The 27,618-nt window shown below is 41.8% G+C and overlaps 7 protein-coding genes and 1 long non-coding RNA gene across 9 annotated transcripts; 4 read left to right on the plus strand and 4 right to left on the minus strand.

The window, feature by feature from the left end:
* Nucleotides 1–774: 774 nt before the first annotated feature.
* LOC135340297 (vacuolar protein sorting-associated protein 29-like) lies at nt 775–3,236 on the minus strand. Its single transcript, XM_064536622.1, has 7 exons — nt 3,155–3,236; nt 3,015–3,089; nt 2,473–2,589; nt 2,108–2,215; nt 1,612–1,662; nt 1,480–1,556; nt 775–1,014 (listed from the first exon to the last, which is right to left on the minus strand). The coding sequence occupies exons 1-7, from the start codon at nt 3,221–3,223 to the stop codon at nt 900–902; spliced, it is 612 nt and encodes a 203-aa protein (XP_064392692.1). The 5' UTR covers nt 3,224–3,236; the 3' UTR covers nt 775–899.
* LOC135340276 (myotubularin-related protein 4-like) lies at nt 3,222–13,849 on the plus strand. 2 transcript variants are annotated; one of them, XM_064536601.1, is made up of 16 exons: nt 3,222–3,361; nt 3,504–3,612; nt 4,321–4,463; nt 4,834–4,919; nt 5,153–5,406; nt 5,804–5,927; nt 6,194–6,307; nt 6,516–6,865; nt 7,093–7,201; nt 7,431–7,632; nt 7,691–7,870; nt 8,146–8,410; nt 8,560–8,695; nt 8,783–9,590; nt 12,537–12,676; nt 13,484–13,849. In XM_064536601.1, exons 1-16 carry the CDS (start codon nt 3,335–3,337, stop codon nt 13,638–13,640), a joined length of 3,204 nt encoding a protein of 1,067 aa, XP_064392671.1. In that variant the 5' UTR covers nt 3,222–3,334; the 3' UTR covers nt 13,641–13,849. The 2 variants fall into 2 exon arrangements, with proteins under 2 accessions (XP_064392671.1, XP_064392670.1); XM_064536600.1 differs by having other exon boundaries at nt 8,560–9,590.
* On the minus strand, nt 10,272–12,080 carry LOC135340286 (uncharacterized). Its single transcript, XM_064536610.1, has 3 exons — nt 12,029–12,080; nt 11,612–11,918; nt 10,272–11,406 (listed from the first exon to the last, which is right to left on the minus strand). Exons 2-3 carry the CDS (start codon nt 11,915–11,917, stop codon nt 10,459–10,461), a joined length of 1,254 nt encoding a protein of 417 aa, XP_064392680.1. The 5' UTR covers nt 11,918; nt 12,029–12,080; the 3' UTR covers nt 10,272–10,458.
* A 382-nt stretch (nt 13,850–14,231) lies between the features above and the next one.
* Nucleotides 14,232–17,399, minus strand: LOC135340295 (E3 ubiquitin-protein ligase RNF34-like). The gene is made up of 5 exons (XM_064536620.1): nt 17,168–17,399; nt 15,818–16,282; nt 15,153–15,339; nt 14,776–14,811; nt 14,232–14,492 (listed from the first exon to the last, which is right to left on the minus strand). The coding sequence occupies exons 1-5, from the start codon at nt 17,210–17,212 to the stop codon at nt 14,326–14,328; spliced, it is 900 nt and encodes a 299-aa protein (XP_064392690.1). The 5' UTR covers nt 17,213–17,399; the 3' UTR covers nt 14,232–14,325.
* A 922-nt stretch (nt 17,400–18,321) lies between these two features.
* LOC135340283 (heat shock 70 kDa protein 1-like) lies at nt 18,322–20,465 on the plus strand. The gene has a single exon (XM_064536607.1). It carries the CDS (start codon nt 18,457–18,459, stop codon nt 20,371–20,373), a length of 1,917 nt encoding a protein of 638 aa, XP_064392677.1. The 5' UTR covers nt 18,322–18,456; the 3' UTR covers nt 20,374–20,465.
* A 65-nt stretch (nt 20,466–20,530) lies between these two features.
* On the minus strand, nt 20,531–21,669 carry LOC135340296 (soluble NSF attachment protein 29-like). Its single transcript, XM_064536621.1, has 2 exons — nt 21,515–21,669; nt 20,531–21,337 (listed from the first exon to the last, which is right to left on the minus strand). Exons 1-2 carry the CDS (start codon nt 21,522–21,524, stop codon nt 20,652–20,654), a joined length of 696 nt encoding a protein of 231 aa, XP_064392691.1. The 5' UTR covers nt 21,525–21,669; the 3' UTR covers nt 20,531–20,651.
* Nucleotides 21,670–22,974: 1,305 nt separating this feature from the next.
* Nucleotides 22,975–25,452, plus strand: LOC135340280 (probable serine/threonine-protein kinase kinX). The gene has a single exon (XM_064536604.1). The coding sequence runs from the start codon at nt 23,087–23,089 to the stop codon at nt 25,295–25,297; it is 2,211 nt and encodes a 736-aa protein (XP_064392674.1). The 5' UTR covers nt 22,975–23,086; the 3' UTR covers nt 25,298–25,452.
* A 585-nt stretch (nt 25,453–26,037) lies between these two features.
* LOC135340307 (uncharacterized) lies at nt 26,038–26,603 on the plus strand. The gene is made up of 2 exons (XR_010396299.1): nt 26,038–26,330; nt 26,448–26,603. It is a non-coding gene; the product is annotated as an uncharacterized LOC135340307 (long non-coding RNA).
* The last annotated feature ends 1,015 nt before the right edge of the window (nt 26,604–27,618 follow it).

Below are 27,618 nucleotides of genomic sequence, written 5' to 3' on the forward strand. Positions count from 1 at the left end.
TTCCTAGAAGTTTCCCCATTATTCCTATTTACCCCAAGCCCTAGCGACCACTCCTCTCAATACCAGGCGATGGCTCTGGAACAGCAGTTACAAGCAGCAGAGCATGACACCAACCTTCAGTTGCAAGAGCAACATCAAGAATTGTCTATAAAACATGTGAATTGTCTACACAAGCTGCTAGTGAGGCAAACAGGAGAGAAGCTGCCTGTCAAAGTCAGAGTCTATATAGAAGTAGAACAACTGCATACATGAGATTGTGGATAAGGATGGTCAGGGGATGGCCACTTTTATGTCTTAATTATCTGATGATCTATGTATATATCTGTAGTCAATTGCAAACTTGGCAGCAGTTATTATGTATAACGGCCCACTCAATGCACATGTGCAGTGTGTTCGTTCTCCTAGCTATGATTCCAGACCCATGCAGTGTGTTCGTTCCTCCTAGCTATGATTCCAGACCCATGCAGTGTGTTCGTTCCTCCTAGCCTTGATTCCAGACCCATGCAGTGTGTTCGTTCCTCTTAACCTTGATTCCAGACCCATGCAGTGTATTAGTTTTCTTCTTCCTTGTGGACTGGAATTGAGGATAACTCCCCCATGCCATCTACATGTACATACATACAGTGATAATAATTTAATGGTTCTTTGTGCAATAAAGGGTCCTCTGCCTGCCCTGGGTCGTTCCCAGGTCGATTTGTCTTTAGCCTTTGAAAAATTGGCCTAGGATCAAGGACAATGGATATGGAACTGGCTAATGAATGAGAGCGGAGCGCCCTAGTTTGTACAACAATGAAACACAACAATTCACCACAAAACACAGCAGAAAAAACCTATAAGGCTTAAAAGCACATCATTATTTAAAACACACCACACAAAGTTGTTTTACTCTACATATAAAGCTACTTCTTTTTGTACTCAATCTTTTGTACTTTGACGTCCTTTTGCAGCTGATACACATAGAGCACCATGTTGGGACCTTGAATGTCCATCAGGAGAAACGAGGGTACCACATCTCTGCGAGGGGAGGGAGGAATATAATTTTTAAAAGAGAGAGAAGCATACAAGTCATGTCTAAGTGTGGTACCGTTTTTTTTATACAGTGCCGAAAAATAATTATGATTTGTCAGTGGCACACACACTGTATATGTAAATAAAAATAATGCAGTTTGGAACTAATACATATACATGACATGTAGATAGCTGTTCCAAATAGATAAATTGTACATGTATACATGTAGCCTCGATTTCAGACTGCATAACCTAAGCGCTAACTAACAAATATTTAGAGAATTTACTTAGCGCTTCTACCGTAGGGTGGTGTTGTAATTAGATGTAAGTACTGTAGCTGGTGCAAGAATGGCAATGTAAAAATTATAGATGTACGTGTCAAAGCTCAACTAAATAGGACTGGGCTATAAAAAATTATACATGTGCGTACAATGATGTAGTTGTATGCAAGTACCGTAGACAGTAACTCACATGTCTAGTGCATTGTAGGCACCAGTTGCTGATCCAGGGTTCACAAAAAATTTGCCTTCACTTTCAACTGCCTCAAACTGAAGGCAAAACAGCATCTCATAGTAACCCTCAGCCAGGATAGTTATGACTCACCTTGTGTGTATGACCTGATATTAAGATGTCAACGTCCAACTGTCTTTGAACCTGAAATGAATGTCTTTCATAAAGCACAAGAAACACTATCAGTAAACTAATTACTCAGCTCCAAAAAAGTAACATAGCTGTACTCTTATAGGGTTTTATCTAGGATAAAAAGTTTTGGGGGGGGGAGATTTTGTGCACAGTAGTGTGTGTCACAAAATTGTTGGGGCCACGCTCACTTTGTTAACTACACCCCATTACAAGAGAACAATACTTACTTACAACTATAGTTACAGGTTACATAACTTGTACACAATAAATTGATGATGTCATTATTCCCCAACAAGTTTGGGGGGTGGAAGATGAGCATCTTGGGACCTGCTCTCCACTAGATGAAACCCTGCCTTGAGTAAAGTACATAGGCCGCACCTAATACTATCACACAGCCATCCAACCAGTGGGCTGGTTTAGATACTACACTAGGCTACCCTTTTGCACAGCCACTTACGATTCCTAAGCTCTCAATGTCTCCCCATGGCACCACTTGGTGGCCGTGAGTAAGACCAATACGAAACTGACCCACCGTCAACACCTTCTGTTCAGGCAGAGTGGAGATCTAGAGAAAGAGAGTGTGTGTGGTGTGTGGGGGGGGGGCAGAGATAAAACACACACATTAATACAGACAGCACAGATTGCACCACACAAAGTACAGTGATGGAAGCTCCTGAGGTGGTTCTTCAAGCTCGTTGTCAATGAAATTATGCTACAATGTACATGGCATTGTATTATGGCATTAGCCTAGCCTAACCCATGTTAATTTAGAAGTACTTGGTCGGTTCGAATGTAGCTAGCTATAAACCATGTTAGGCCCACCTCATCGAAGTCCCCCCTGGTGACGTGGACATCGCTGGCTAGTGTCTTGAGGTAGTCCAAGGTCTCTTTGGAGCACAAGTTACCAGTGCATAGGATGTGCTGGATCTTGCCAGGGACCTGCACAACATTATAAGGGGGATAATTTAACAACTAAATCAAATACGACACAGTGATCAAGGAATTAAAAAATTACAGCAGTGGTTTTCAACCATCAGTTTGAGTTTACATGTAAGAGATCCATGGGAAAGCTATTGTTTTCCTCAATACAGTAGTAGATGTGAACATAGGACTACTGATAAACCCCCGTGACAGAGCACCCCTACTTACAGTCACGATACAAGAGAACTGCTTTGGAGAGAACTTGTACAGCAAATGCTGACACTAGCAGCCACACCCCCAAAACTAAACATTCAGCCATGCACAACACTGGCAGCCAGCCTACATATCTATCAGTACACACACTCTAACAACATACACTAGTCCAGCTCAGAGAGGAGATGCTTGAGTACCTAAAGCAGCATGCATATACATAAACAACTTACTAGTAGTTTTTTGAACTGCTGCGGTATGGCATTGGCTCTGTGAGGTATGTGGAAGTCTCCTATGATCAGTACCAGCTGTGGGATACAGAAAAAGGGGCTTAACTAACAGTAAAGTCATGAAAAGCAAGCTTTCAACTCACCACCATCCTTGCTTTGTGTCTACTAAAGTCACGTGTTTTTAACTTAGCAGCAGTGACGTCACTTGCCATCAATGTAAAGGGTCGCGACCCCATCATATCCATCCACTAGAGAGAGCTACACAATGTACGTGTAGTTTGTAGCTATCTTTGTACAATGGAGTATCATAACTGAGCAAGAACATGACTTTCGCATTACCTAGGAGCTTTGTGAGTTCCTAGATCCAATCTACGTTTGCTTTCTGTTGATATGCTCCATTTATCAAATAATTTATAAATCATATTAAATGTTAGACTTATGCTCATACTCATACCATGGGTACTAAACTGTGCATGTATTGACTGCCTCCAGTTTTCCCGGATGACGTCATCGTCTGCGGCTGTCGTTCCTGATCCGGATGAGGGCAGCTTCTCCCATGTGCTCAACAGGGACCTCTACAAACACAGAGACAAGATTGTCGGTATGAAAACTCTCTGTAATAATTATCTGTCACGACAACACACAAAATGAGACAACACACAAAATGAGGACCAATTAATTGTTATGCTAGCCATAGAATAGAAGCATGATAACCGAGGGAAGCCCCATCGTTTTAATATTAGGACACTGATTTCATAGCGAGAGCTACATGTGTATAATTATCACCTTGAGTAGTGTGTGTGTGTGTGTGTGTGTGTGTGTGTGTGAGTGGGTGTGTGTGTGTGTGAGTGGGTGGGTGCTGTGAGGCAATACTAGCATATTGTATGCAACAATGGTAACAGGAATGGAGAATGTTGTTTTTAGATCCGCTTGCATTCAATCATTTGTTTATTTCTTATCAACAATGGCATGGAAATTACAAAATAAATTTGATTTTGATTAGTTAGCAGATAACTTGGCGACTGTGTATTCAGTGTGACACTGCAAAGTGTAAGCAATGTGCAGCTTTCAGTTGTGCCATCTGTGCAGTTATGGTGTTGACTGTACCTCCTTGGACTGATACATGTATAAGGTCATTGAGCATCCCTTCTCTCCATTACTTCTAAATTATGCACTTGAATTGTGTTACAGTATCTCCTGATATTTATATCATACATGTAGCTAAATGTAGCTAGTGTTTTTGTTGTAATTAATTATTCTATCGATATGGAGACCTATTAAAGCCTAACCCTATCCCCCCCTCCTCCAGATGATGACAGTCTCAAAGACCAGGAACCCTTTCCCTTGCTCAGTGGAGAGAGCATTGAGTACATAGCGTGCTCCCATGACGACCATGTCATTGCTATCTCCAACTACAGGCTGTTTGCAACATTGGCTAATGGATTTTACATTGTGAGTTACATTAGTGGTGACCTTACACTGACTGTACTGTATGCCGTGGTGACTGGTTCTTTTCACTCTGTGATTCTGCTTGGTGTTGATGGTGGGAGGCTTCTTCAGTTTTGTAGCTATAATTATTATAACAGCTAATTTGATTAGATGGGGTACGTGTCTATATTACAGTCTATATTAGGATGCAGTCATGTACATAACTATACTTATGTTATACAGTATTAAAGTGTTATGAGTGTGGTGATTGAGTGTGGTGATTGAGTGATACTTATCTCTTATACTACATGTACAAGCATACTGTCTGCCAATGTACAACCTACATGTACATGTACAAACATGTGTTAGAGTGTGTATGTTCCTATTGCCTCAGGTGCCACTGGGGCTGATCGAGTGTCTAGAGATGCAGGCATCCAAAGATTCTTTCAGTGTAGTCTGCAAAGACGCTAGGGCATTCAGGTGGGAAACAGTTGCTCTTTGTTCATGCATAGCTAGTGTGCACGAAAGTGTAGATGGTTAAAGTAACTAACTCGTATTTGTGTGATGACATGTACATTTGAGGATCTCTAGGGCTGGACCTTGTACAGTGTAGTGCCTTATTGAGTCAAACACTCATAATAGAGAAGTCATAGTGGAGTTTATGTACATAATCCTAACCCCCCTCCCTCACACACACACACACACATGCACAGGCTGCTCTTTTCCTCGGTGCTCAAGTGTCGGTCGTGGTTTGACCGCCTCCAAGAGTGCAAGAGATTAGCACACAAAGATGTCAAGAATGTGTTTGCGTTCATTTATCGAGCTTATCGCAAAGACCAGAAACTGTCTAGACCATGGGGTGAAAGTGGGGACAGTGGGGTAGCAAATGTAACTGAGCCTGCTGAGAGTTGTGAGGCTGGTGACATGTGTGAGGCTGGTGGAGTGGGTGGACTGCTGTCTTTACAGAGTGAGTGTTCATGATATATACAGATACACTGTCAGCATTGATGACTGAGCAGTATGATTACGTTGTTGCATCAACAGATATTCATAATTATTGTAAGTACACTGTAATAATTGGGGGAGTTCCCAGGGAAATGTTTGCTTTCAATAGACAAAGCTATGAATTATCCTCCATTCTCCTAATTATGTCTCATACATTGCACTGTACTCAACCAGAGGAGGTACGACAACATCACGTGCAAAGATGTTGTGGTGGGCGTGGTCGTTATTATTCAGACCACACCCACATTACTTTTTACTGCTGTTGATTGAAATTCCATTGTCCACGCACGTGATGTTGTCGTACCTCCTTTGGTACTAAACCTTTTACCTGTGATTAACAGCACCGTGCTCCTGTACAGGTGATAGCTCCAGCTGGAGGGATGAGGTGATGACATCAGACTATCGGAGGATGGGAATGTGCCAGGCAGCAAATGGGAACGAGACCAGAGCGTGGAGAATCAGTGAATGCAATGACAAATATGGGTGAGCATGTTTTGATGGTAAATTTTTACATAAGTCTGCACATAAGTCTGCACATTTTTTAAAAACCTCAGAGAGAAATTTAAGCCTCTGAAATGAAATTGGCTCAGACTATTTATTCAGTGTTTGTACGCTAATTGAAAGTTGTCCACATGCCATGAGACAAAAACAACAAACCTTTCCTCTAACAGGTTCAATTAATACACAGTATGTACTGTGCTGTATGTATGTGATTGTCTCATGTTTACGTGTACCTCCATCCTGTGCAGAGTGTGTCTGACGTACCCGAAGCTGCTGCTGGTGCCGGGGATGATTAGTGATGAGGACCTGACCACGGCCGCCAAGTTCAGGATGTCCGGCCGACTCCCTGTCATCTCGTGGAGGTGTGTGGTGTGTGCTAGCCTCTAGTGTTACTGCGTGTACGTATGAAGTGAATCTAACGACATCAATGCTAAAGTACTACTCCTTGGTATACATGTAGTACACATGTATGTATTTTAAGTGTTTGTACATATACATGTTACTCTAGGTAGAGTCAGAAAATGCATTGTAATTAGAAATCACGCACTACATTAATTTCCCCCACTACAGACACCAGAGCAATGGGTGTGTAATCGCCCGGTCTAGTCAGCCGCTGGTCGGGGTGCTAGGCTGGAGAAGCCCTTCTGACGAGAAACTCCTCTTAGCCATCTCCCAATCTTGCTCTCTCTCTATATCTCAATCAACAGACACTGTATTAGAAAATGGGTACGCTAATGGAGTGAGTAAAAGTGTCTCCGAAGAATCGGTGGATTTTATGACTGAGTCTGACGAGGAGGGGATTCCCCATTTCGAGTCTGAGCAGCAGTTGGAGGGTTTACACAAGATGATGGTGTTTGATCTACGCTCGTACACGGCGGCTCTCGGGAACAGGGCAAAGGGCGGAGGGTGTGAGTGCACCGGTGAGTGTGTGTGTGTGTGTGTGTAGTTTTGTTTTTGTTTGGTGTGCTACTCAGTTTTGTTGTGCACTGTGCTAGTATGATATATATATATATATATCGTACGTGTACATGTATTCAGAGTGCCACATTTCTTGATTAAGGTGTTTCAAAATGATTACCTACAGCTAGTGTACATGTACATGTACAATGTACCTGTGCTTTTAATGTTGTTTTGTATTCCTCCATAGATTATTACCCTAACTGTGAAATATTCTACAAGGGTCTGCCCAACATCCACACTGTCAGGAAGAGTTTCCAGCAGCTGAGGACCACCCTCATCTCCGAAGACCAGACTAAGTCAGTAGCACTACATGCATGCTGTACTATAGACTCTGTATACACTGCATTCTGTTATACTTATGGCGTCAACTAGTAAGCATAAGCATGTAGTAATAATAAGGAATCCCATACATGTACATGTAGTTTACAAGTGTAATTATTATGCATGTACTAATGAAAGCTAATCCTTTTTCACAGAATTGTTGGGCTTCGTTCGTATTCAATATCCCTCTTTCCCCACATGTAGCTATCTGTCTAGTATGGAGGGCACGCAATGGCTGTCCTATCTCTGTCAACTGCTGAGTGTGGCCTCTGATGTGGTGGGTGTGGTCAACAATGACCACTCCCCCTCTCCCATCCTGGTCCACTGCTCTGATGGGTGGGACCGTACTACCCAGATCATCACACTGGCAGAGATCCTGCTTGATCCTTATTACAGAACTATCAAGGTACGTAACAGAACCATACTCTCTTCACATTCACCCTTTGATTTGTGATCAATTTCAGGGTTTCCGAGTGCTTGTTGAGCGTGAGTGGGTGGGATTTGGTCATCGCTTCTCAGATCGATGTGGTCATGTGACCGAGGACAGCAACGCTCGTAGCCCCATCTTCCTCCAGTGGCTGGACTGTGTCTATCAGCTACTCAGGCAGTGCCCTACCGACTTCCAGTTCAACCAGAGCTTCCTGGTGAGTTGGTCTTTATTAGCGCTACAATAATCTATTTTTGTGTCTTAAGCCTGTTTTACATGTAGACCGATCTGCTCTGTTAATATACATACTTCACAAGAGAGAGCATAAAAGTTCAATTTTCCATTAATTTTTACCTGGAGTGCATGAATTCATGAACACCTGATTTCATTCAGTACTGACGGTGCATGGAGCTTACAATTTGATTTTTGTGATACATGTAGCTTTGTTTTTAGTGGTATTCTACTAACTTTCTTGCCCAACTCCACACACAGGTGAAGCTTGGAGTGCACTGTTTCTCCTGCCTCTACGGTACGTTCCTGTGTAACAGTATGAAAGAGAGAGAAGAGGATCGAGTGGGGGAGGATACATACCCTGTGTGGAGTCTACTGCACGAGGGGAACACTGAGATACTGAACTACCTCTACAAGCCTGGCAAGAGTGTGTTGTGCCCTGTGACTAACATCAAGCATATTGCGCTCTGGACGGAACTGTACCTCAGTCCGTGTCTAGTGGGATATGGTACTCGACGGACCCTAGGTGAGTATATCAGGCAGGGGGAGGGAGGGGGGGGGGGGGGGAAATACAGATGTTTGCAAGTACAGTACAGTTGAAGAGAGATATTGGAAATCTCATTATGAATTATGATGAAATCAATATTTTCCTGCCACATTCTCTCACACACACAGTGTACGCTCCCAGCCCCTGTGTCACTCGACCGCAGCTCATAAAGAGACCCACATCACAACAGACTCCATCTCTTGGCACTCCGGACAACCTCTCCGCTGAAGAAGGGAGTAGATCAACGTCAGGCTCGATTGATTCAGAACAGTTGGTTGAGACATTGAAATCGGAACCTAAATTGGTGCCTCTGATACCAGAATGCGAATCTGAGCAACTACATGTACATGTAGAAGGAACTTCCGAAGTACTGGAGTCAAAACCCAAACCTGATTTGGTGATAATGGAACCAGAATCTCGTACAAACCCTTTACAGACGCAAAATACCACAAATGAGACATCAAAGGAAACCTTTCCTCGATCATTGCCACCTGAACATGTAGATGTCCATCCCCTATCACCCACGCCTGGCAACCAGTCACCCACACCTAGCAACCAGACCATTGTTACAGAAACCTTAATCACGCTGGACAACCAAGAATGTGGGGATAGTCATGAGGTCCTGCATGGCACGCACTTTGATGCAATAAAGAACGAAACTGGTCCAAAAGCTATTGGAAACGGTCATATTTCACCTAAAGATGAGGAAACCGGCTCAGCAAAATCATCAAACAGTCTCAGCTCCACAACATCCTCTTTGAATTCATCGAAACTGTCTTCTTCAACCCCTCAAAATGGCCTAACCTTACATTCCCTCAGCAAAGCCTGTAATGGTGGGATGCTATTAGAAGCCATGGATGATCTCTCACCCCATGTAACTCAAGTCAACAATGTCCACACACACCCGATCAGAATTGCCGTTAGCTCAAAACTGGGAGTGGACGGACTGCCCTTATTAGCGGGTGATGCTCAACATCGCCTGAGGGAGTTAGTGACCGAGCCGCAAAGAGAAGTGCAGAGACTGCGTGCTCATTTGAAGGAGATCCAGCTGCTCGTACACAAGCAGGGCGTGGCCGGTGGAGGTGTGAACCTAGTGGAGGGGGCGGGTGGTAGTGGTGTGAGTATTGAGGACCAGATTGCCAGTGCACTGGATGATCAGGTGGGTGGGTGCCTTGTGTGGGGCCGTATGTACATGTACATGTACATGTATAGTTTTTTTGTTTGTTGTTGTCTATATTAACATCTGGTCCACGTACATTTTACTTTGAGAAAGTGGCTATTTGATATGTCTGTGTAATTGTGTCAATTAATTTTTGGGTCAATATCGACTATCTTTGACAATAAGACCGAAGGTTATACTGTACATGTACAATCATGTGCAAGTAACCATAACATTACATTGTATTTCGCAAAACTGCCCCCCCCCTTATGTTTTGCTAGTTATTTGAAGGCCCGTAAATGCAGTAATACAGTGGAACCTCCATTAATGACTACCTCCAAAGAGCAACCACACACTATAAAACAGCCAAGAGCTCATGCAGGTCCGGATTGACTTCAATGTAAAGACTTCAATTTAAAGCAACCTCTCAGGAGCGGCCACCCTCTACTCCGTATAACGCTGATCAGCTTTATCAATGGAAAATAACCTCTCATAACAGATAGCCACACCCAGAATTAGCAGAAAATTATTGCAAAGGTTGTATGAGCTGGACACAAAGCTCCAAGATTCATTTTCAGCAGGATTTGACGAGTGTGAAACCTCAACAAAGACCACCTCACTATAACACCCAAAAGTTGGTTCCCCAATGGTGTCCGTTTTATGGAGGTTCCACTGCATTCGTTAAACTTTTGTAAACAGTATGTACATGTACAGGTATCCCTAAGTAACATGCATTGTAATGTGAAGCTAGTACAATAATAGCTGACGCTCGACTAAACAAGACAGTAAACATTGTTCAAAATAAACCCTAAGCTGGATCACTACTACTATGCAAGTAATTTTCTATACATGCACTGAGTCTTGTGTACTAGGCACTAGTGTTGATGGTGCTTGGGTCTAGTAACCAAGGCTTGCATTGCTCGTTTAGCTCAATCTTCAAAATGCAGAACTGTAAATCTCCCTCCCCATTCGCTGTGATGTAATCGTTAGGAGATTGGAACCGAGTCTCAAATATCGGAGTCTGGGAACATGCCTCCATCATGAACTCGATATTGGCTATACAGTGGCCCTGGTTCTTGTGTTGATTCAGCAGGGCAACTGTTAGTGTACCACTGACTGGCCACACGAGATTGCCATCGTTCTCTCCTGAAACTGAGCAGAGAATCAGGTTGAACTGGCTCGTGGTTCGATTGACGTGAATGCCTATCTTTAGTTGTAGCTTGTATCCATTTTGATGGCTGTAGAAAATTGGCCCTTTTTTAGTAGCGTTTTCTTCCTGCCCTTTCCGACTGGTCCGATCTTGAAATGCATGGGCACCACTAAGCTGGACTGCCTCTCTTTGAGCTCTTGGGAGAGACGTTATAGTTTCAACAGCTTGTGGGAAGTGGCTATTACTACCGCCAGTGTTGATGTGATCGGCCATATATGTTCTCCTGACCATTTCTGAACATCCAATCACTGTATATGTGCATGGAATCTCTTGAAATTGGCACTGTTGCAAATGCTCGCTCAGTGATGACAAGACCATTGTATTTTCGCATCCATGCTCCTTATTCAGACAGTGTACTTTCAAATGACGGACTTTGTCGGCCATTTTTGCGTTGTACTTGTAACGAGTGAAATTACATTCAAGGGAACATTGTTTGAATGTGCTGCAAGCTTCACATGATATTGTTTTGTGTTCGCATTGGGCTTGGTGGGGTCTAGCCGGGACAAGGCTGCAGTGAAAACAGCGATACTTGTCAGCACTATCTGGTCGTACAAACATACTCAATTCATAGGTTTTTTTATTGTGAGTCTCATCTAGCCTTCTCCTCTGTGTGTATGTATGTGTGTGTATGTGTGTGTAGCAAGCTAGTGTCTGCACCCAGCCTCAATATGTAGAGGGTACCATAGAGGTACAAGTTCTTTTTTAGCCTTAGGACTTTTTATAAGTTTATGTACGGGTACAAGTAGATGATTTAATTACCGTGTATCGATCATGTCTTTATTGATAGTTGTACTATATAATTATTATATACCTTTGTTGGTGGTTCTTGCCCATTTTCTGCCTGTTTAAACTCTTGATGCATTCGAATGCCCAGAGCCAATCCATCCTCTCCCATTGTATTGTCCTCCAATGCGGTTATGACGTGTTCCAAAGTTAGCTCACTCCTTTGTCTCTGTATTAGAACCTGTGTAAGTCTGTTCTCCTCTGAGCAACCCAACTCTATCTGATCCAGCACCTCACAACTGACGCCTAGTGCTTTGCCAAACAGCTTCCATTTGTTGTGGCCGAGTGCGCCGAGAAAACGGTGAAGATCTAGACTTCCGTTACTTTGATCCATCCTGCATGAACAGTATTACTTAGTATAGCAGATTTTTATAATTATAGCTACATGTACATGTAGGTCTAGGTGTATTACATAGTGTGAGTCCCATACTAATGTCTAACTTACCTTGAAAGCTTAAGAGACGCTGCTTTTAATTTGCAGGTTTGAAATTGTACACACCCATATTTATGCGAGTAAAATTCATAGCTTATAACCGGTAATAGCATTCATCTCAATACGTACATGCACATGTACAGTGCTCCAACCAAAGATAAAGGAATAATTTTTCCAATATTTCAGTTCATACATGTACATGTTAATTAATGAGTGTACACTCACTACAGGTATTAAAAGATGACTTTCCTTGGACTATCTCCTGTTATGTCATATTACATTATCATTACAAGATGGCTTCCTAGAACAGTACTGACAAAAAATCTATAAATATAAATCCAAGGAAAACATGGCTAGATCGATCGACGCTGTAGAAACTCTTGCTTGCACTTATTATCATTGAGCAGCTGTAGCAGTCTACACAGACAGACAGACAGACAGACACACGCACACACACACAACACACACACACACACACACACACACACACACACACACACACACACACACATACACACAGTCTCCAACGAGTCTGAGCAGCTGGGACTGTGTGGATCGTGAGGAGGGTGTGGGTGTGAGGTGGGTTCCGGATCATGCCGTCTCCCACTGTCAGGCCTGTGGGGTGGAGTTTTGGACAGGGCTTAGGAAGCACCACTGCAGGTATTCACCCTGTGCTGTAGTCGTACATGTACATGTAGCTGTTATCTGTATGTATTCCCCGCCTGCAATCAAATTATATCAGGAGCCCATAAATAGGGAGAAGGAGTGTCTAACTATGGGGATCACGTTTCGTAAGTGGCTAGGACTGCATAATTTATGTGGGAGTGCGAAGTTGTAAGCTAAGTAGTTGAATCACTACATTATAAGTGTCATACGCGATACCACACTGCGGTTTGTAAGCATTTAGTGGCTTTCCATACTGTATAAGGATATGCAGTGTTTCACCAGCAATTATAAACGTAAACCTCGAATACAGGCTAAGTTAGACGCTCCTTCTCCCTATTTGTAGTCTCCTGATTATATCGACCCAACCAAAAGGTGTGAGTCTGGCTGGCAACTGGTCTGTTTACTTAGTCCCAGATCTTTGTGATGGGTACTGACCTCCATAGCACGTTAAGGGTATATCCCAAAGACCTTAGGGCACTTCAATGTAGGAAGAACTTAGCTACTAATTCCTCAGCAACTGGTCTACCAACTATAATTTATAGCGGGTAAATTTGGTGATTTGGTGAATCAATGTTATGCTTTGCCAAATTTAGAATCACCAAATTTTCTTTAAGTCATATGTACGTGATCAAATAGCCACCGCTACACGGTATATATATTGTGTATGTTAGGCATGACTAAGTTGTTACTGGCAGGTGCTCCTGTTACTGCTACGTGTGTGTAAATTGTGCAAATTGTGCGAAATACATCAATAGTTATTTGTTTGTGCACCTCATTAATTTGAATTTTCTGTTTTTGCAGGAGTTGTGGTGGCGTTTTTTGTGGAAGTTGTTCCAATTTCTTCTGCCCTGTGCCTCATGAGCAGCTGTTTGAAGAGACTAGAGTTTGTGAAAAATGTTTTTACAAATTGGATGGTCATCTTATATCAAGAGACTGCATTTCAGTCCCACCATCTTAAGACACTGCACTATAGCTAGACTATTCCAATTCATAGTTTTTTTTTTATTATTATTATTATACAATGTGATCACAAGAAATTATTCCTCACTTCCCCATAGACATAGTAGTACAGTGTAGACATTTATTCTTTTAGCAAATAGAAACTTATCTTATAAAGACTGGTTTATTGTCACCCTTTGTGAGTGAATAAAATTATGTTCGAATCAGTTTATATCAACGTGCTCAGAGTGCATATACACACTGTGTGTGTATGTATTTTAAGGTGTTCACAACATTAATTGATAATTCAGCGCTACAATTTGTATTAAACAATGTATATATTTACCGTAACTACATGAGCTCGTGTAGGCCACATCAATTTAATTAAGGAAGTCCATCCTTTTTGGGGCAGGATTTACCTATAAAGCAATATCCGCAGCAAAATAATTTGGTCCTCAAAAGTTGAAAAATTGGGCTTAAGGTATATTGCAATGTCTTTAGAAAGACTGGCACCAGCATTATAATGTACTATAATTATTATAGTCATATGAGACGCATGCAATAATCTGTGTTGTCACGAGACTCAATTCTGACTAAGATCTCAAGTACATGAATGAATTAAGACTCAATAAATTAAATCTTACAAAAATAAAAATGAAAACACAACAGAGATCGATCTAGTGACAGTTTTGTACCTGAGAGAATCACACTTTAAATGCATGGACTACTCTAACAACGTACTGCCTACACACTGGACACTCTGCCAGCTGACGGCCACAGCGAACACAAGTGAGCATGTGACCACAGTCTAATAGCACACAGTCCACGGGAGCGTCCATACACACCTTACATAGGAAATCACTCTCGGCATCTGGAAGGAGGAAATAAAGGAGGAAATGAAGCTGCCATGCTGGACACAATGAAAGGGATGGCAATACAATCTTGGTCACATGACACTACTTGTACACGTATACGAGCCACGTACGTGATTATGTATCACATAATAGCTTGCAATTACAACATCCTAGGTAACGTAATTTAGCTACAGGCATGTGACACACATTCCATACATGTAATGCAACCTGTATACATGATGTGCAAGTGTATACAATGTACAATGTACCTGTGCATGTATGTGAGAAGTATACACTCACCAGTATCTCCAGCCTCTGTAATCTTGGCCTCCATTTCTAGAGAGAAAAGAAGCACACAATAGTTCATTATGCACTACTGTACAATAACAATGGGCATTGAGGTTACTAGGATGCGTTTAACAACACACATCAGTACCACATCAATACACATGATCGCTCATTGGCTTCTGAAAAGAACAATTCACATGCTAATCTAAATAGCTACAAGGCATATTAACATGTACAATGAATGAATATATCCAGCAATCTCGAACCCTACGTTTTTTCCCTATGCAAAAAGTGACCCCAGATGTAATATACATGCAATAAACATTTCACAAAATGCCGTAACTACTTTAAGAGGATACAGGAGATGACCAAAGCACTGGCTGACTCACTTTTCTGCTCTTCTCTGGCTTTCCACAATGTCTTGACTTTCGTGAGGAGCTCGTCCTTCTCTACACACCCTTTGTAGTCGATACAGTTCCTCTGTAGAATGATTTTGAGCTGCTTCACAGACAACAGACTAATGTCCTCCTCATGATCCAACTCATTGATGGTGCTCACACTCGCAAGGTCCACCGTCTGTAGGAAATTAAGACAGACTATAAACACTGTTAGGTACATGGCTTCAAGGTAGTGCTGTGCTGACAAAATTACTATGATCTGTAGTGTGAGAGCCATGAAAATTATAGCAAAATCAGTACAATCAGGCATTCACCACACTCTGACTAAGCGCAGAGCACAAAGAATCTCTAAACTGTAAGGACAATTAAAACATGGCTGTTGTACATTTAGTGTTGAATTAGCCTCCTACATGTGCACGGGGCCTCTTGACCAAGAAATTAATAAAGAGCAGAAGTGGGTGTGGGGACGACACTAGTATAGTGAATAGACATCCTTCTGATTGTTAAGGACATCCTTAAGGACAAAGGCAATAATAATGTAGTAGGTCAAACCAGTGTAAATATGTTCTAGTATCCTAGTTTTGTATACACAGGTGTATCAGTACAAGGCCTAGAATGAAATACAAAGGTTTACAATCTAATCTACCATCAAGTACCTTCTTCACTTTCTTTCTGATATGTAGTCCTTCTTCAGTGGGAGTTGCTCCATCTACTCTATCACTACCTCTCTCATTTCCACCAGAACGTCGGCCCCCACCAGCACCAGGGTTTGAGTAAGCAGTGCTGTGATAGTTCAATGAAGACATATCAATATTGGTCATGTCTGTACCGGGCGGTACATTTTTGAGTTCTCGAATTGCGTCGTTTGCTTTCTCTACGAGCGCTTTCGCTTGTCTTGACAGAATGACTTCAATGAGGTCTTCAGTGGTCGAGTTTAAGGAAACCTGTATGTGATTATGTTTCATGTAGTACTGGAGGTTGGAATGTTTGAGTGTCAATAGTTGAGACCGCTTCATTACTGGGCTTGTGAACACGATGCATCTATGGCAAATGTGTGAGCCTTTAGGAACACTGAGTTGAACGCATGTACTGCAAAAGTGCAGCTGGCAGTTGTTGCACGTCTGTGTGAGAGAAGAGATGACTTTAAATACATACCATCTTACAGCACCACAAAAGTGTTGCACAAAATTAAAAGAAGAAGCAATGATTTGGCGCTTATAATTATATTAGTTGGCGATTAGCAATATAACGTAAAGTAATTGAAGCTGTTCCATGAGACTATAATACGAATAGCCTCAATTTCAGGCCACGTTATAATTTCTTTTCTTGGCGCTTAATTGGAACATAGATACAGGAAGAGAAACAAAAGCGCCCCTCGAATAGCCATCCGTGTTTCCCTACGATTTAATCGAGGCTGCCTACTTTAAACGTTTGAAAAAATGGCCAAAGATACAAAAAAGAGACAAATGATTGTCTTACTGTTGTATAAGAATTTTGCTGCTTAACTTTCAGTTCAATTGAATGCTTTAGGCCATATGCTACACAGTACACTACTTAGTTAGGCAGTTCTAGCTATATTATAGTAGCAGGAGGTACATAGTGTCGCATGTACCTCTAGCTACTTCACAACAATCGAAGTCATGTTTTTGACGATGCCTAGGAGCAAGGGGCATCGAATCGAAGTTTTGGGGGGGCTTGGAAAGGTCTGTTGTTTTACTTAACTACTTGACTGTAACAGCCATAAAAGGTTGTTTACCGCATTGGGTGAGGGAAACACGGATGGCTTGTCAAGCCTCTGTTTGATTTTATGTGTAGCTTATGTGCGCACGTGATCCGTTGCCAATCCGTCTCTTCCTGTATCTATGATTGGAACAAATCATTTTTTGGACTTGGCGCTTCTATTAGGGTAGCACTGTAATTAGAAGAAAGACGGTATGCCATATACGTACTCATATTCATACTCATATCTAACATGTATAGTCATGCTGTATATCAAGCTAGCTGACCTTTCTGCTCAGCAGGTTAATCCTTGTCCCACAAGAGTCACACATGTCCTAGATCCTAGACCCTCCTGATCCTCTGACCAGTACCCCTTTCTTCTGCCACTAGCACTGCACTAGATAGCTCGATCGGTGGACAAAAACCACCAGTCACACGTACGTTAACACGTTCACCTCAGACCCTTTGTTCAGTTTTTGTTAGTGATATTCCTAGATATATCATATCCTGTGGGAATACACATCTGCAAATCTGGATACCTCCCACTTTTAGAGATGGGCGTGGCCCCTATTTGGAATTTCTTCTCTGCAATGGACAAGAATGAATGCCTCATCCTTGGACCAGAAGGTACGGGAAAAACATTACTCCTGAAGAAACTAAGCAATCTTCCATTGTCGAACAAGAAAAATCCCACCCCCAATTTGGAGATATCAGAAAACACTTCACTGGACACTGACTTGACTGCTGGTATAGTACACACAGTACCTACTGCAGGCACAAACATCGAGAGAGTGAAACTATCAAACAGTGTGTGGTGCACATTGAGAGAATGCGGACAAAGCATTGCCCCGTTGTGGAGTAGCTACTACACTGATTGCAATATGGTTTTATATGTCGTCGATATCACCAATTTAACACAAATATCTGCAGCAACAATGCTTCTTCTGGATATACTAACTGCGAAAGAGCTCAGATGCAAACCTATGCTGATATTCTTTAACAAATGTGATTGTGAACTGAGAACGAGTTTAACTGAGCTAAAGTCCATAATGAGACTAGATGAATTGATCGAGAACACCACGCAATCAGTGAGGTTGCTTGAAGGAAGCTGTGTCACTAAAGAGGGACTGAAAACTATCATTGAATGGATAATTGAGAACGCAAACCTTTAATTGTGTACGTTTTTTGCATTTGTTGTTAGAGTAGAATCCATTTTATTTTGCACAGTTTTATTGTTGGACTTCTCCTTGATATTCACAGTCCAATGAATAATCTCTCTCTATTAGGATCCTCGCCTCGAATCCTCGCCGCTTGACTGGATTCGAGGCTGAGGTTCCAGTATGTTCTAGAATTTTCGCGCATGTTTGCGCAGTTACGAGCTACGCCCACTAGCAAGCTCTGTAGCAGCAGCTAGATCTAGCTAGAAGATGCTGGAGTTATGGTAGATTATTCTAGAAGCTCAAACTCAATGTGTATAAATGCAATGCTCTTTCTGTGGTACCAGAAACAAGTCAGAAACAAACCAAATCTATACAGAAGAAGAAAAAAAGAAATCATCAATTCAACAACTTGAAAAATGGCAAACACCCAAAGAACAGCCATCGGAATCGACCTGGGAACAACCTACTCTTGTGTTGGAGTCTTCCAGCATGGAAAAGTTGAGATCATTGCAAACGATCAAGGCAACAGGACCACACCTAGCCACGTTGCATTCACAGACACCGAGCGACTTATCGGAGATGCAGCAAAGCAGCAAGTAGCTCGAAATCCTGAAGGGAGCATATTCGATGCCAAGAGACTCATTGGACGCAAGTACACAGATCCTGTTGTTGCAGCTGACATGAAGAATTGGCCATTCAAAGTCGTCAGCGACTCTGGAAAACCAAACTTCAGAGTAAACTTCAAAGGCGAAGACAAGAACTTCACACCAGAGGAAATCAGCTCCATGATACTAACAAAGATGAAGGACACAGCTGAGGCATATCTCGGACAAACTGTTACTGATGCAGTTGTCACGGTTCCGGCCTACTTCAACGATGCACAGAGACAAGCCACAAAGGATGCTGGACACATTGCCGGACTGAATGTACTTAGGATCATCAACGAACCCACTGCAGCTGCTTTGGCGTATGGACTCGACAACAAAGCTGGACTTGAAGACAAAGAGAAGAATGTTCTCATCTTTGATCTAGGAGGTGGTACGTTTGATGTGTCTATTTTGACCATCTCTGAAGGATCCATGTTTGAAGTGCGCTCCACGGCCGGCGACACCCACCTGGGTGGAGAAGACTTTGACAACCGTCTTGTTGACCATTTTGTTAATGAGTTCAAAAGAAAGTTCCACAAAGACTTGAGCAAAAATCCACGTGCTCTAAGAAGACTGAGGACAGCCAGTGAGAAAGCGAAGAGGACCCTTTCTTCAAGCACAGAAGCTGCTATTGAAGTGGACGCTCTACACCAAGGAGTGGACTTTTTCTCTAAAATCACCCGTGCACGATTTGAGGAACTCTGCATAGACCTCTTCAGATCCTGCCTTCAGCCAGTGGAGAAAGCACTGACTGATGCTAAGCTAGACAAGGCTCAGATCGATGAGATCGTTCTAGTCGGTGGCTCCACAAGGATCCCACGAATCCAAAAGATGCTGCAAGATTACTTCAATGGCAAAGAACTCAACAAATCGATCAACCCTGACGAGGCTGTTGCATATGGAGCTGCCATACAGGCTGCCGTTCTCACTGGAAACAAGAGCGATGTGGTGCAAGATATGCTTCTGGTCGATGTGGCTCCACTCTCTCTCGGTATCGAAACTGCTGGAGGTATGATGACAAAACAGATTGAGCGAAACACGAGAATTCCAAAACGCACGTCACAAGTTTTCACAACCTACTCCGACAACCAGCAGGCTGTTACTATCCAAGTATTTGAGGGTGAACGAGTGATGACAAAGGACAATAACTTACTAGGCACTTTCGAACTCAATGGCATTCCCCCTGCCCCGAGAGGAGTACCCAAGATCGAAGTGACCTTCGATATCGATGCCAATGGTATCCTGAATGTTTCTGCTAAAGACCAGAGCACTGGGAAGAAGAACGAAATCACCATCAATGATAACGGTAAACTATCAAAGGAAGATATCGAAAAAATGCTCTTCGATGCTCAAAAGTACAAAGCTGATGACGAGGCACAGCAGCAGCGAATTGAGGCAAGGAACAAACTGGAAAGCTATGCCTTCAGTGTACAGAGTGCAGCAAGAGAGTGTGAGAGCAAGATTAGCAGCGATGACTACCAGAAGATCAGTGGAGAAGTTACAAGCACACTCAAATGGCTGGAAGCAAATCAACTTGCTGACAAAGAGGAACTGGAGTACAAGCTTTCAGAGCTACAGCAAGTATGCAACCCCATCATGAGCAAGCTTCACCAGGGAGCCAAAAGTGATGGATCAAGTTCAACTGACACCGATAATGGTGGCCCTACCATTGAGGAAATGGACTAACTCAATGTACTTTTATGTAGTGTGTATATAGATCTACACTGTTTTATTATGTTTTGTCATGTGAGTGAGTGTTGTAATAATTATAATAATAGTGTTGTTATCTTTACATGTTAGAAGAATATCCCCTAGCTACTCATAGTATATGCAAGTGATGCAGTTCATTGTTGTGGCAATATCGATCACTTTCAGTTGAAATTGTTCACACATCAACTCAATACGACAATGCGAACAACAATAACACCTCAATCCAACATACATACATACATATAGCAAAACGCTTAGATACGTTTCTTTATGTCCCTGTTAATGTGTTCCATTTTATCTCTATCTCTATCTATCTTGTACTTTAACCTGTCAACCTGAATTTCAGAATCATCCAATTGTACGCCGATAAGCTCTCCCACACCCATCAGTCTGTCGAGCTGTTTACTCATTTCGTCCAGGTTACCGTCAACAACCTTACTACCAGTGCTTTCCAATTGGTCCATCTTTGCAGCACTCGTCTTGGGTTTACTTCTCGTGGGATTTGAAGGGTTTGGAGGTGGTTTATAGTCTTTAGGGTCAGTGACTTCTTTCCCCTCTTTTCGTTTTGAGAAGTAGTTGGCGATTCCTCCAAACGGTGATTTAATGAGCCTCAAGTTTCTCTTGGACTTGTCTAGGTCAACGTGTATTTCATCTAGTTTTCTCTCCACATTATCGAGCTTCTCAGCTTGAAGTTCCAACTCCTGCGTCGTGTCTATCCCCATTCTATATGTCTCATTCAACGACCTCAGGGAATTAGCTGATGACTCTTCCATTCGTCGAATTGCCATCTGCTCTCGAGTTTGGTAGTCAAGTGGCTCGTTGCCTTGAGCTGGACCTTGGTCCCCTCGACTGTTAGAATATCCTGAAGACCTTTGACTGCTACTCCCAAATCCACCGTCATCATTATCATCACCAAATGGGTTACGTCCTGCCATTTCACCTATAATAAATATTGTGCTATAAAAGAATATACGTATTGATTTGATCCGAGTAGATCGAGCTTCTAGTCGAGTCATGGCTGCTGCCTATATAGCTCTAGTACAGTGAAGGCTAAACCAACAGTCCTTTTCCTGTACAATAAGCTAGGACTTTGTATATAATTTTGTATATAACTCACCATGTACCATGTACCACTGCACTAGCTGGCTATTTCTTCACAAGTACTGTACTATACTGGATCTGTGTTGATCTTGAATAATCACATGACACCATCATTCCTACGAATGATCGTGTAACACACCGGTATTATGCCTTGTCTATTATTGAGCAACTTGTTAGGCGATCTTTACTGATATAAAGAAAAAGATCACCTAATAAAGAAGTTAGAAATGACAAAAAAGCTGCTAGCCGGCCAAAAGCCTCGATCCCAGGCCGACGCTAGCCGGCCAGCTACTGGAACTAGCCGGGGGAATGTCTCAATCGTGTCCGAGTGTAGATCTAGTGAAATCGAAATGCATGCAACAGACAGCAAAAACTTTGAAAGTGGCACAGGAAATAATTGCCAGTAGATACTAATTTATAGTATCTATGGTTAGATCTACCTAAGCTTAACGTTCTTAGTTGGGCGTAGTCGAACCCTCTTACATGCGAGTGACTCCAGTGCAATATATGGCATGTTGCACGAGGGCGCCTGCAATAACTAACTTTGTTGCCCAATGACGTCAATGATTGGTCAAGTTTTTCTGTAATAAAAGACATGTGTTTTGAGTGGAATTTTAGTGAATTCATGAATTCTTAGGTTTTCTTCCCACAACTAGAGAGCAATGCGGATTGGCTATTTATTGACAGACATTATACAATAAAGTGAACATGTATAATGTCACACTTACGCACAACTGTGACTCAAAATATGTGCATAATTATACCCAGGTTATGCACACGTTATACACAGTGTATATGTACACATGTTAGACATTATACTGCTACGAAAAACAGGTGAGTCACGGATGGTTTTACTACAAAACTGCAGAACTTGAAATACGTAAAACGACCACTTCCGTACAATCCTATACCTTTGATTAAACATATCGTGTTATAACGAGTTATTTTCGTATAGTCTATGGACATTTTCATATTTTTTCGTATTGTATAGAGCATCACCAGAAAATTGAGTCATGATTCTACATCACGATTTTGAGCTGTGCGATTTGAATACTAAACTAGACATGTACAGTTGTTGAAAATTTGTACCAGGAATAATTACCGGCTATTAATTATACGTACAGTAATTATAATCAAGTCAGCCCTTGTTGCATGAAATAGGAAAATGAAGGTGCTGTTTATTGAACTGATATTATATAGCCGCTGCCTGCAGTCAAAGCAGTCATGGATCAATACATATAATACATACGATGAACAAGCACACACACACAGCATACATTGAAAACTGGTATAATTATTTTCAGCTACGAGGCTGAGGGCACCACTCTACAAACTACTCCTAGGAATATAAGAAGATACACATTACAAAAACAACAACACATGCTTACAAGTTAGTGTTGTGGGTAGACCTGATAGTGAATGTATACATTACAAAAACAACAACACATGCTGCGGCATAGTTACAAGTTAGTGTTGTGGGTAGACCTGATAGTGAAAGGAAATATCTAACACACCAAACAAACAAACAAAAACCTTTTAACCTTTTTAGTGTATACATTCAGTTGGCTAGTTATTAGCACCTAACACAATGGCTGAGAGACAAGAGCGTGAAAAAGAGTACATATTCCAAAATGTGCAACTCTTCAAAAATGATACCCTTGGTACTGGCTCCTACGGGGTAGTGTGTAAAGCCAAGTGTGACCAGCTACTCTGTGCTGCCAAGCTACTCTATCCAGTGCTCTTCCAAATTACTGCTCCTGATCCTGGCAAAGAACATAGACATCCGTTTAGAAGATTCGAAACAGAGTGCGAATTTCTAAGTCGCATCAACCACCCCAACATTGTACAATACTTAGGGACCTATCGAGATCCCGACACAGATGCACCAGTTCTTCTCATGGAGCTCGGGGACGAGAGTCTGACACACTTCCTGGAGTCATCACCTGGAGACATTCCCTACTACATCCAAGTCAACCTCTCCTATGATATAGCTCAAGCACTTGCTTTTCTCCACTCCAATGGGATCATCCATCGCGACCTCTCCAGCAACAACATTCTACTGATTACAGGCAGTCGAGCTAAAGTCACCGATTTCGGAATGTCCAAATTCACAGAAATAACTCGGCTAGCCACAATGACCACATGCCCAGGAACACCAGCCTTCATGTCTCCCGAGGCATTAAATGAACCACCAGTGTACTCAGAGAGACTTGACAACTTCTCATTTGGTGTGCTTCTTGTTCAGATCACAACTCGACAGTTTCCAAGGCCAACAGATCGATTTGACAATGTTCAACTTCCCGATCCACGAAATCCAGGTAACACAGTTGAAGCAAAATTGCCGATACTAGAACTAGACAGACGGCAAGCCCACATCAACCTGATTGAGCCTACCCACCCTCTACTGCCGATTGCTTATCACTGCCTCAAAGACAGAGACGTTGAACGACCATCTTCCCAACAGCTTTGTCAAACACTGGATGCTCTCATGAGGACAGCCAGGTACCAGGAAAGCTCTCAAAAAGATCTGCAACAGATAATAAGGGGAAAAGATGAGCAGCTGCAAACAAATCAGCGGCTTATAACAGAAAAAGATGAACAGTTACAAGCAAAGCAACAGACAATTATACAAAACATTGAACAGTTACATACAAAGCACACTGAAATCGATCAACTCACAACTAGATTAGGGCAAGCAACACAAGAAAACCACACTCTTCAACAAGACAAAACAACTCTTCAACATGAGGCAGATGCCAGGGAGAGACAGGTGAGGAGACTCAATCAAGAGTTGCAATCAAGTGAGGAGAACACTGCTGCCCTTCGCCAAGCCATCGATCAACGAGACAGAGAAGTGACTGAACTGAGACAAACACTGGCAAGCAAGAACGAGGAAATTCACGATCTATTGACTCGAATGCACCAAGTCGCAGCTCAAGTTACATTAATGAGACCTGTCGCAATAGAGTCACTACCCGATGCACCGGTTGGTATTGGGTATGGTTCATCAGCTGTGGTTGGAGACAACGCATACTTCAAGACACGTCAAAATGAAAGTGTTTATGAGTTCAGCAACAATCAGTGGCACGAGTTACCACCTTGTCCCAACAGTGACTTCACTATTGTCAGTGTTGAAGACATGCTCACAACTGTGGGGGGAGGGCCATACATACAACGCTATAGTAACAAACTTTTTAGTCACAAACTCTACAGCTACATTGACAACAAATGGGTCCAACACTTTCCTCCCATGCCAACCCCAAGGTGGGGACCTGGAGCTGTATACGCTAACAACACACTCATAGTGGCTGGGGGATATTACGATTATGAAAGTTTAACTACTGTCGAAATATTAAACACTGCTAACATGCAATGGTTTATTGTTAGCTCACTACCTGTGCCAACCAATCAACCATCAGCGATGATCTGTGGAGACTACATGTACATACATCCACAAACTAATGATGTTCAAGAGAAGTATTCAATATACAAATGCTCATTAAGACAACTAACTCAGTCTCAACCACGATCAGCTATATGGGAGAAGATTTCTCCTTTGCCAGTTAGCCATTCCTCTCTTATTACCATTAATGACCACCTGTTGGCAGTGGGGGGGTGGGACACCAATAGAGATAAAACTACGGACATATATCAGTACAACATGACATCATGGACTGTTGTTAGTCAAATGTCAACACCTCGCTCATTATGCCTCACTACTGTCCTCCCTGGGAATAAACTAGTGGTGGTGGGAGGATATGGTGCAAACAGAAAATGTGAAATAGTTACTTTTGTATAGAGCCTGCAGCCTTGCATGCTTGTTCTTATACTTTTGTGTCTTGTCTTGTCTAGTATGCTGCATGTAAATTAATAAATTTGCACAAAATTATGTTTATTAATTTTTATAATCATTGTTGTTGAGATTATATCTGATTGTGTGTACAATCATAGCTATGGTACAATGTTTGTTGAATGCAAGATCAGTAATTATAACCGTGCATGCAGTTTGGAGCGCATAGTGGTATCATAAGCTAGATCTAGTTCAAGAACTTTAAGTTTACATCAAAAGACAATACAGTACAGGTAATACCGTATTATAGCTACAGATCATAGGAGGACAGCAGTCCTTGATTGCGCATGTGCACCAATTAAGGCATAAATTAATAGTCTAGACTACAAGAATCTCTTCTTACCTGGAGTTGAATAAGATATGACCATAGAAGCCAGAGACAAATCCTTTCCTCTGGTTTCGGATGTGAGACTGGCGATATGATGCAATTACACAGTATTATTATGAGGCCAGCGAGTCTAAGCATAGATATAGGAGGGAAGGATTGGCAACGGAAGTGGTCGTGATCATTTTACATGTGTTTCTGCAGTTTTGTAATGAAACCATCCGTGACTCGCCTGTTTTCCTGCCAGAATGCCCGCGAAAAGCAGAAAAAGTCTGTTGTGGTCTTCCTTTAGCCTCGTTCCCTGGCCTTACTTTTTCTTGCTGTTGTCACTGTTCATCCATGAAAGACATAGTGCTAGTGAGGCAGCAAAGAAAGAAATGGGCGTACAGTTAAGGCCTGGTTTGGGAAATCGCGTGATCCACAAGGATTTTTATGAACGTGGGCGATATGTAGCCCACAATCGTGACGTAAGGTATTCTCCCACGCATTCAGAGTTAATAAGACTGTACTGAGACAACCACCAAGCTGTGCTGCAAGTCAGATCAGAGAACCAGCGTGGCCAGCTCTGGTGGCAGTAGCTACCTGCTATATATGATAATGATGACTAACTTAAGCTATTCTTGATCTATACTAGCATGTAGAAAGACACAAGAAAAGGTAATAGTCTGATAGAATCTGAACACACAATCTAGACTAGTAGTAGCGATGTAAGACTGATTTTCATTTTTGCTATTTCTAACTCCTATGTATTACTATCTCTTTTGAACACTCTAGGCAAACCAGAAAAACTTTACTGCACTGGATTTGGTCAAGCGAATGCAGAGATACAGAGTTTTGAAGAACACTAGTCAGGGAAAAATTCGTACAAAAATTTACTGCATTTTAATGTACTTGGGCGGGACTTATGAAATTTGTTGTTAATACCGGAAATGATCTTAAAGTTAGCATATCTGCTGAACCGCTTGGTCTATTCTCTTTTAAAAAAGTATGAAATGGACACTCAGGACTCAGGAGTTAATATTGTAACCATTTGATATCTATTATGAAGTTTATAATGTTTCTGTAATGTATATCTTTATGATGTCCCTATAATAGTATGATGTCTCCTGCTTCAGAGAGTTCTTTTGGATTTAAAGTAACCATGCTATCTTTTCTTTTGTACAGTATATTGTATCATGTTTCAGAACTCTCATCAATGTCCACCTTACGCTTGTATCTGTTTCTTGATCTTTATAAGCAATTTTTCTGTCAATTTCATTTGGTCTAAATAATTCGTTTTTAGTGTGATGTAGATTTAAGGCCATACAACTATAAATCTATGATACAACTCTGTTGACAGCTTCTAATTAATACAGTAGATTACTCTTGTCTTTTTTGTGTGCAAATTGAATCAGTTCTTGCAATTTAATAGTTTTGGTAGATTACATTGTTGTCCCTGGAATTCTCTCCAATCTTTCTTGTTTCTTTTCAACAGAGGCTTTCAGATTGCTTCAATAATTACTTTCAGTAACTTCTAAGAACTTCTAAGAAATAAATACAGCTATTGGTACACTTGGCTTGATTTTACTGCATTTCTATTCTCAGCTCCACCCATCTATCCATGCAATATGTGATTCCGCAAGAAATAAAAGCTTATTGTAGCAACTTTTTGCATAATCTGGAGAGAGTTAGAGATGAAAGACATGCTCACTTGTGTTTTTGTTCATTTTCATGTTTGGTTGCCAAAATGATGATCACCTTTGAGAAAAAATCACACACAAAACAAGCATCAAATGCTAAAATCATAAAAAACTGTTATAAAAATCAAATTCTACGCTATTTTTTACCCCTGGGAACAGCTGTTGTTTGCTAGACTCTTCCAGGGCTTGCGGAAAGCCCTTCTTGTTCACTCACTTTCTGGTCCCGTTTTTTACCATTGAATTACTGTACGAAAATACGCCCACGC

This window comes from Halichondria panicea, chromosome 8, assembly GCF_963675165.1.
Source record: "Halichondria panicea chromosome 8, odHalPani1.1, whole genome shotgun sequence".
Taxonomy (NCBI): Eukaryota; Metazoa; Porifera; class Demospongiae; order Suberitida; family Halichondriidae; genus Halichondria; species Halichondria panicea.